Here is a 9,971-nt window from a genome sequence, read left to right as displayed (position 1 = left end):
AACACACATTATGGGGTTAGTTATGATGAAAACACACACATTATGGGGTTAGTTATGATGAAAAAACACACATTATGGGGTTAGTTATGATGAAAACACACACATTATGGGGTTAGTTATGATGAAAACACACACATTATGGGGTTAGTTATGATGAAAACACACACATTATGGGGTTAGTTATGATGAAAACACACACATTATGGGGTTAGTTATGATGAAAACACACATTAGGGGTTAGTTATGATGAAAACACACACATTATGGGGTTAGTTATGATGAAAACACACACATTATGGGGTTAGTTATGATGAAAACACACATTATGGGGTTAGTTATGATGAAAACACACATTATGGGGTTAGTTATGATGAAAACACACATTATGGGGTTAGTTATGATGAAAACACACACATTATGGGGTTAGTTATGATGAAAACACACATTATGGGGTTAGTTATGATGAAAACACACACATTATGGGGTTAGTTATGATAAGAACCGTTGAGCTAGGAATGCCATTTCTCAAAGCTTGTGTCAGGAGTCATTCCTTCTTATCATTTAAAAGCCACGCGAGACTGAATACTCCAGCTTTCGGGAATCCCATGTGCAAACTTGAGGTCAAACTTTACCTCGTTGACTTCTCCCTAACCCTCAAATGCGTCATAAAGTGATCTTTGATCAGGTTAAAACATCATGAATGTGTAACTGACAACACATGGCTGCTCTGCAGAGGAAACGTCCGTGTCGTATCTAAACGTCCCAGGAGGTTTCCTACTGTAGACCCCACAGGGATCAAGAGTGTCCCGCGGAGACTCACGCTGGGACCCGCGGCTCTGCTCCGGGACTCCAGCAGCTGATCTCAAACCAGTTTGGCTGGGGCTTTTCGGGACGGGGTGACAGTGACGAGCCGGAGGAAGTGACAAAGTCATGGCCAAGACCAACACTGCTCTTTCCTCGACAGAAAAGAAAGAGAAGAAGAGTTTTTATTGTGACGATAAAACCCAGTTACTTTCTCAGAGAGGTTTTCAATGGGAAAGAACAAGAAATGCTGACGAGATTTTGATCATGTCTTTAAACCTGGTTCCATCATCCCGTATGGCAGACTGGAGGTGTTAGCCATCGCCTCTGCCATTTGCTGCCCGTGTGTGTGTGTGTGTGTGTGTGTGTGTGTGTGTGTGTGTGGACGTATCGTCACTCAATAGTTTAACAGCTGCCAATACACAGGGTCTCTGTGCTGGGATCAGACGGCTGTGGGGTCTATAAAGAGCCCCCCCGCCATGACCCGACGAGAAAGCTCACACCTTCCCCTGGCATTAGCCATGCAATCTTCTCTTTTGATGCTGTAACGGGCCACTTTAAGAGCTCAGGTACGGGCCGTCCCGGAGACACACGAGTCCAGCGCGACACGGACACAATGATACCGGTCAGCATGAACACACACGCGTTCAGTAAATCCATGCCATGAAACATGCAGGCTTGTTTTAACCCAAATTTGGGTCAAATATGGACAAACCCAGCCATTTGGTGACATTTTCTAATTACATTTTTAACCAACGGTTGGGTTTGTCTATATTTGACCCAAATTTGGGTTAAAACCCTGCATTTTTTTTCAAGAGTAGTTTGAAGTGATCTCCTTAAAATCATGAATTGCTCACACAAAGATTCATTTCTAGCTAGTTAAATATTTTTTGAATGAAACAATTAGGAAAATGGATATTCAGGACTTGTTTGGATTGAATTATGTCTCATTTTAATTAATTTATGCATTTGACTTTTCTGGTCTGGAAATTACCCCATGAGTGGGAACATAATGTTTTAAAACGGCATTTAATAAAACAACGCCAAGGTCACAGGTTTAAATCATAGGGAATACATGATACAAATATAAATATCATCTGTCAGGAGCATTAATATAATACATTTCCATAGGCTATATTATTTTATCGTTCCAAACGTCTCAATATCTGACCAAGTTCAAAGACCCACTGCAGTGTTATATCAGTATTATTTACTTTTATAGTATTTATTAATATTTAAAATTAGCTTTTACTTTTTTTTATAAGTAATTTGTTATATGCTTTTCTCTCATTTTATTCTTTTGCTTTTAAATATTTCTATATATAGCCTTCATTTATTTTAATTTTAGTAATTTTAGTACCCTCGACTTCAGCCATTTCAGTGCAACATGAATGCCAAGCTTTTTTTCATCTAATATTTATATTTGAATAAAAGAAAACGATTGTTAATATTTTTCGATTTTGTTAACAACAACAACAACAACAACAACATCAAAAATGTATGTTATTACTTCTTTATATTGCATTTAGTATTACCGTGTTATTCCTCATCACATGATTCAACAGTTATTGATTACACTTCAGCAGTGACTGCAACACACACCCCGAGGCCGCCTATGATTGGCTCGTTCACCAAAGCCCAACATCCTTCCAGCCAATGACCCATCATCATTCCCAGAACTATATCGGCCTTCATTCAGATCAAAGTCCAGTTATGACTCATAAGCATTGGGTCGGATGCAGGCCAACAGACGGACACAGGAGGCAAACAATCACCACCTACCCCCCAACATCCCCTAAATAAAAGATCTGACACACATTTGGTCCCGTATGTAAGAAAACAAACCCTGGGCGTAGTGTGCCTGACAAAGGGAGGGAATGACACATTGGCAGCACTTCATAAGAAACCTCTGGCAGCTGCTAATGGGTCTTAATGGCCTTCCTCGAGTCTGAGGGCTTCACACCGGCCCGGGACACTGCCTTTGACATGGCCTGGCTAAAACACACGGGGTGGTCACCGGACCTCTGTGAGGAGGAGATGTCATCGGCTCCCAGAATGCCCTTGGTGGAAGCTGATGTCAAACTGCGGAGAGATTTCATAGAAAGCACATATAGAGTAACTACAAACAGGGAAGATGCAGTGAGGCACTGAAAAATGATTTTTTCAAGCTCTTTGCTTTAGTATTAATGTAGCAGTTACAACTTCAGCACTCAAGGGGGCGATAGAGCGAACGTCAAACGTCTCTGCTATCATACATATCAATGTTAAAGGATTAGTTCACTTTTTAAAAAACTTTTGCTGATAATTTACTCACCCCCATGTCATCCAAGATGTCCATGTTTTCTTCAGTCGAAAAGAAATTAAGGTTTTTGATGAAAACATTTCTCCATATAATGGACTTCACTGGCGACCAAACGGTTCAAGGTCCAGATGACAGTGTCAGTGCCGCTTTAAACGACACCAGACGATGAATAAGGGTCTTATCTAGCGAAACGCTCGCTCATTTCATAAATAAATAAAAGTTTAAGTTTTATAAGCACAAACGCTCGCCTTGCTCTGTTCTGTGATGCGCGTTCGTGACGTAATACGCAATTACGTTGGAAAGGTCACGCTTGACGAGTCAGTGTTTACAAATGTGCGGAAGGAGGACCATACACACATATTCAAATGTCTTTGTGTCAGTTTATCGTTTAAAATGCCCATGTCGTGTGCGTATCCTGGTGTTGTAATATTAAAAAGCCTAAAAGAAAATTTTCGTCAGGACAGAAATGTTTGAGTTTTCATAGAAGCGCGACCTTTACAACGTAATTGCGTATTACATGATGTCACGAACGCGCATCACAGAACAGAGCAAGGCGAGCGTTTGTGCTTATAAAACTTAAACTTTTATATATTTTTGAAATGAGCGATCGTTTCGCTAGATAAGACCCTTATTCGTCGTCTGGTATCGTTTAAAGCCGTTGAAGCGGCGCTGACACTGTCATCTGGACCTTGAACCGTTTGGTCGCCAGTGACGTCCATTATATGGAGAAATGTTTTCATCAAAAACCTTCATTTCTGTTCGACTGAGGAAAGAAAGACATGGACATCTTGGATGACATCGGGGTGAGTAAATTATCAGCAAAAGTTTTTTTAAAAGTGAACTAATCCTTTAACCCTGTGAAGAAATAATAGTAGAAAAATCTGTTTTGGATTTCTGAAGGTGTAATCTCATAAAAACAACAAACAAACACCAAAGATCAGGTAAAAATGTTGTAAGTGTATTTTTGGTTTTGTGACATCTTCAATGCAGCAAGTCAGAAATATCAATGTTCTCAGATAAAAAGCCTGAGGACAGTAAGTAATACCCCATAGAAACCACCTCGTGTTACATTCTCAACACAAGCATAGAGACAGAGCATTCAAAACACAACAACAACAAACTAAATATTATTTTACAAAGAGGCAAAAAATAAACATCTCTTTTTCAGTTTACAGGTAGTTTGGTCACGCATGCTCAGTGCATCGGAACATTTCAAAGTCCTCCAAAAGTCTTCGTATATATTGAAAAATTCTGCACTCAAAAAAATACTGGTGGCTATTTATCCATCTACGAGTAGAAAACGTCCGGTAAAAAACATTCCTCCGTCTAAATGACTCCGGAAACCCGGATCAGGCTGGAAACACCAGCCATGACCACACACACACACACACACACACACACATCGCACACGTCATGAGGAAACTACACATCCCTCATGTCTGATGCCACATGCTCTTAATGCTCGGAGATAAAGCAGTGCTACGTCAAACTCAACCCCACAGGCCAAGAACATACACTTCTGATGTCTGGACACTTTTCTCTGGTTAAAGGGACAGTTCACACAGAAACTCACTATCATGACATTATAAACTCCAGAAGAACACAAAAGATTATGTTTGGCAGGATGTTCACCACCACTCAATGATAAAAAAAGCACCATAAATATGGTTTGTGCACTAGATTTCACGTCTTCTATAGACATCTGATAGTCTTGTGTGAGGAACAGACAATGTCGTTCACTGAAAACCCATCATTAGAACGAACACAAACGAGTCTCTAATGAATTTATAAAATAGTCCATATGAAAATGTGGTCATATGGAGTATTTTTAAGGTGCTTTTTGTCAGTTTTGAGTGTTGACAGCTCCACTTTCACTGTATGGAAAAGAGCAGCGTGAACATTCTGCTGAATTTCTCCTTTTGTGTTCCACGAAAGAAAGTCATACAGGAGTGAGGCACATGACAAAAATGACTTATTTTTGTGTGAACTTTCCATTTAACCGTTCAAAGAATAATTAGGGATCGGCACCAGTTTTAGGCATTTTCATATCATAAAAAAAGGCTGTGATGCCAGACATTTTGGCATAATCCTTAAAAAAAAAAAAAAAAGTAAATCTATTCTTCTGTAGCTAGTTATATCACATTCATATTTTATTTGTGATATGAATAATCATCACATGTTCTCAGTGCTGGTGACACGATTAACTCCTTCAGCCGCTGTCTTTTATGATCCTCAAATGGAAATGTAATAAAACTACAAATGAAAACATGAAATCGGGTCAAAAATGTGAGACACTAACAGCGTCACAACAGCGATGGGATTTTTGGTGTCTTAAAATGAACTTGATTTTTTTTTTTTTACAAGTAACAGATTACCAGTACAGTAATCTATAATAATTGAACTCCTGAAGTGGCGTGTAGAAATGTATAGGACTCTCCTTTAAAAAGCCGACAGCTAAAGCGTGTACGTGTAGGCAGCGCTGAGAGAAGAAGTTACAGCACACACACACACACACACACATGCAGGAACACACGGCTGGAAAGAAAACACGTTTGCCTTTTGACATTCCCTGTTCGGTTGCAATGCCACCGAAACTTGGTAGTGATATGAATCATGTTTATTTGACACCAAACGTCACGCAAAACCCACTTCCTGTTAAATCTGTAAACAACGACGTGATGGATTTAATGCCCAAGAAACTCTCGAGTGAGTAAATTGCATTACACAAACTGCCATTATCACACCATCCATCCTAGTTTACTCGGACTTCCCGTGATGTTGAAGTAAAAATGGCACTTCGCAGGATCGTAAACAACGAAACAACAACAGAAGAACATAGAAACCCAGTCCATGCTTAGCAGCAGAGGAGCAAACACAACAGGACACGAGTGCCAGGGAGGAAAAAGCCCTTTCGCTGAAAGCCAGACGCAGACGAAAGTGTCACTCGAGTCACATGTCCATGTAGTCGTCTTCCTCATCCGACTCGCTCTCCAGAGACGACTCCTGACTGGACGTCTCCTGAACCTCTAAAGCCGGCTGAGCCAGAGTGTCCTTCTTCACGTTCGCTGCCGACTGAGAGGACAGGATCACATTCTGGCGGGAGGAGGAGAAAGAGAGCGTCTCATCTTAAAATACATTACAAAAGTGTCCAAATACTTTTTTGGGTCATTGTATCTGTTGATGTGTCAATAATAGATGTGTCACAATATATCATAATACATAAGTGCAACAATCTCTATTGTGTATAGTTCACCTAAAATAAAAATGAGTTTTAGTGTCAGTACTACAATAAACTACTATATATAATGCTGAATATAATGTATAATAATGGAATAGGGGAATATTTGTGGGTCCTGATAATGCCAAATATTATTTGGCCAACATTATTTTAAATATATCTAGTCAGTGACAGAGCGCAAGCATATTCGTCTAAAATAATTAGTATTTTCATCTTCAGAATGATGAATATTGTTATTCTGGTGTCTCTATTGTCCTGTGCTTTGGGTTTCCAGCATCAAGTCCAAGACTATTCATTTACACACACAATGCAATATCAAATTTAGCATCAATCAACAGTGCATTTTTTGTTAACCTTGTATCACGTGTCTTGGAGTGTGGCAATAATACGGTGTTGTGAGTTCAGTATCGTGACATGAGGCTATCTCTACACCGCTAGTCAACACTTGAAGAGCTCATCTTGATGGTCAGCGAGTTAGATACGGACCTTGAGTTTTTGCTTGGTCTCCTCCGAGATGCTGCCCTTGGGCGAGAGCAGGGTGGGTGTGGGGGGGGTGACGGTGATCTCGGGGGGGAATTTGGTGACCGTGGAGGGGATCAGCAGTTTGGGCATGTTGGGGGGGATTCTGGAGCGGATGCGACTCGGGTCACTCTGCTTCCACTGCTCACTTTCTGGAGGAATCACCAAACATTCACATCTTACTTCTCACTTCAAATTACTTATTATTATACAAATGTGACCAACTTTAGCAGAGAATGAGTACGTGTTATTGGTAACACTTTACAATAAGGTTCATTAGTTAGGTCATGTATTAACTAACCATGAGCAATACATTTGTGACTGCATTTGTTCATCTTTGTTAATGTTAGTTAATAAAAATAAAGCTGTTGATAGTTTCCTTATGTTAGTTCACGGTGCATTACCTAATGTTAACAAGATTTTAATAAATGTTCAAATTAACAAAGATTAATAAATGCTGTGTAAGTGCAGCTCATTATTAGTTCATGTTAACTAATGTAATTAATGATCCTTATTGTAAAGTGTTACCGTGTTATTGTTTATTTACATATTTATAATTCATATAACAAATAATTACACTAGCGCTCAAAAGATCCGGTTTGGTAAGATTTTTTTATTGTTTCTTCTGCTCACAGAGCGGTGAAGCACTGAGTTTATTTGATCAAAAATACAGTAAAAACACTAATATTGTGAAATATTACTACAATTTAAAATAACTGTTTTCTATGTGAATATGTTTTCAAATGTAATTTATTCCTGTGATCAAATCTGAATGTTCAGCATCATAACTCCAGTCTTCAGTGTCACATGATCCTTCAGAAATCAGTATAATATGATGATTTGATACTCAAAAAACTGATTATTATCAATGTTAAAACAGTGATACATTTTTTTCAGGATTCTTTGATGAACAGAGTAAAAAAATAAATTAATAAAAACTGTATTTGAAATAAAAATCTTTTTTAACATTATAAATGTCTTTACTGTCACTTTTGATCAATTTAATGCAACCTTGCTGATTTTTCTTTCTTTCTAATCTGTAAAGATAAATAAAAAAATAACCATTTCCAGAAAATGTTTCATTTTTGTAAATGGTTTATTGAAGAAATTATGGGTTAATAATTGTCTAATAAACCATTTTGTCTATTAGCCAAAATCTATTAAATTCGTTGATGCATTTTTGTTGAGTATCATTATTGATACATCATGCTTTTATGGCTCATATGATACAGTGAGTCATAGTTGAGGAGGAAAAACAGCTCCATTTTATTCACAGGCCCAAACTGAGCAAAAACATGCAATCTGGTGCAGATGCTGATATTTATATGGACAAAAAGGAAGATGAAATTCTGATGCTTGATTGTAAATCAATAAGATCTTTATAACAAACTACTGACATAAAACACGTATAAATATCAGTCGTCACTCTATATCTGCCAATAATATGTCTCAGCAAGATGATATTTAAGTGCTAGTAAACCTTACAAGTTAAGTTGCTTCATTCCAGTAAGTGTTCATCTTAAAATATTACTAATATAAAAGATATTCTTAAGTTTACTCAAAACCATTAAAGATCATTTTAGAAGGCAGGAAGTTTGAACAATAATAATAAAAGCATTAAAAAAATCGCAAGCATCAGTCAGACGACAGAAGTGCGACAGGTTTGTTCAGCGATGTTTTGATGTTGGCGATAGTTTAGAGGTCTTAATAATGGATTAATAAAGAGTCCAAACGGTTGAACAGAGCTCAACTTCTTGACATGATAGTGTGCAGTATTGCTCCTGCTAAACATGAGGCATCGAGTGTGTGTGTTACCTGTGCTGGTGTGTGTGGAGCAGGACGGCCACTCGTGTGTGTTGTGAATCTGAGAGACACTGGCCATCATCTTCATCTGCTGACACAGGTGAGACTCATGCTGACGGTACAGCAGACCCTCAGACGCGGGCTCCTCTCGCTCCTCTACACACACACACACACACACACATTTAATAACAAATTATCATTTCAACGGAGGTGAATCAATCAAAACTAACATTAGCTGGAAAATAACATCATTCAAGAACCGCTATAAAGCCAAAACAATCTGTTACCTTAAATTATACATTTATCTCTGTAAAGCAGCTTTGAAACAATCTACATTAATAAAAGGCGCTATATAAATGAAGAGGACTTCACACACACACACACACACACACACACACACACACACACACACACACACACACACACACACACACACACACACACACACACACACACACACACACACACACACACACACACACACACACACACACACACACACACACACACACACACACACACACACACACACACACACACACACACAAAACTCAACTGAATTCTGCATTAATTCGTCAAGTATATAATGCAAGTACCGGTACATATTTTTCCCAATTTTCATTTTAAGTTTATATGCTTTTGTCATTTTTTTATGATTATTTTTAGCTGGATTTTCAGTTTTCAACTTAGTCAGTTGTGCTGAGGCAAAATTTTAAATGATTCTCTTTTTAAGGTTTTATAGATTTAATATCTATATTCTGTATTTTATTAAGAAAAATAAATTTTCATAGCTTTAGGGTTTCTGCATATTTAATGAAGGTTAATTTAAGACTGATTTAAGACCTTCTCAAGATCAAGTAAAGAAAATGTAAGAAATAAATGTCAGGGAACACAATACATCAATATGTTCTCTAAATGTAAATGTCTAGAGAGAAACACTTCCAACAAATATCTGATCATTTTAATTCCTTTCACCCAAAAAAACGAACAAAAAAGCTTGAATCGTTCAACACAACATTATGGAAATCATCTTTATTGTTCCTTCTGATTACACTGCTAAACACAGATGCATTTCCTCAGTATTTCTCTTTTTTTTACTAGTACAAATATCTAAAGATTCCTAAATCAAGATACATTTATTCAGATGTAAACTGAAAAAATAAGAAGTCTTGTTTTCTGTGAAATTGATCAAAATGAAGTTTATGACTGAAACAAGAACACATATCTGCCATAAAAAGCAGCTTCGTATAGAAGTGTTGACAGATATTTGTTCTAGTTTTAAGCATAATACATTTTGTTACGTTTTTC

General features: G+C 37.8%; 1 protein-coding gene across 5 annotated transcripts in view; it reads right to left on the bottom strand.

Moving 5' to 3' along the window:
• Nucleotides 1-4,045: 4,045 nt before the first annotated feature.
• Nucleotides 4,046-9,971, bottom strand: part of cabin1 (calcineurin binding protein 1) — a 139,639-nt gene continuing 133,713 nt past the window's right edge. For all 5 annotated transcript variants that reach the window (XM_079637527.1, XM_079637528.1, XM_079637525.1 and 2 more), the window contains 3 exons: nt 8,676-8,819; nt 6,828-7,012; nt 4,046-6,196 (listed from right to left, as the gene is read on the bottom strand). In XM_079637527.1, coding sequence (XP_079493653.1) covers nt 6,053-6,196; nt 6,828-7,012; nt 8,676-8,819 — 473 coding nt within the window. In that variant the 3' untranslated portion in view covers nt 4,046-6,052. The remainder of the gene's footprint in view (nt 6,197-6,827; nt 7,013-8,675; nt 8,820-9,971) is intronic.

Source organism: Phoxinus phoxinus, assembly GCF_949152265.1.
Source record: "Phoxinus phoxinus genome assembly, chromosome: 15".
NCBI lineage: Eukaryota > Metazoa > Chordata > Actinopteri > Cypriniformes > Leuciscidae > Phoxinus > Phoxinus phoxinus.
This window is presented reverse-complemented; position numbering and strand designations above follow the sequence as displayed.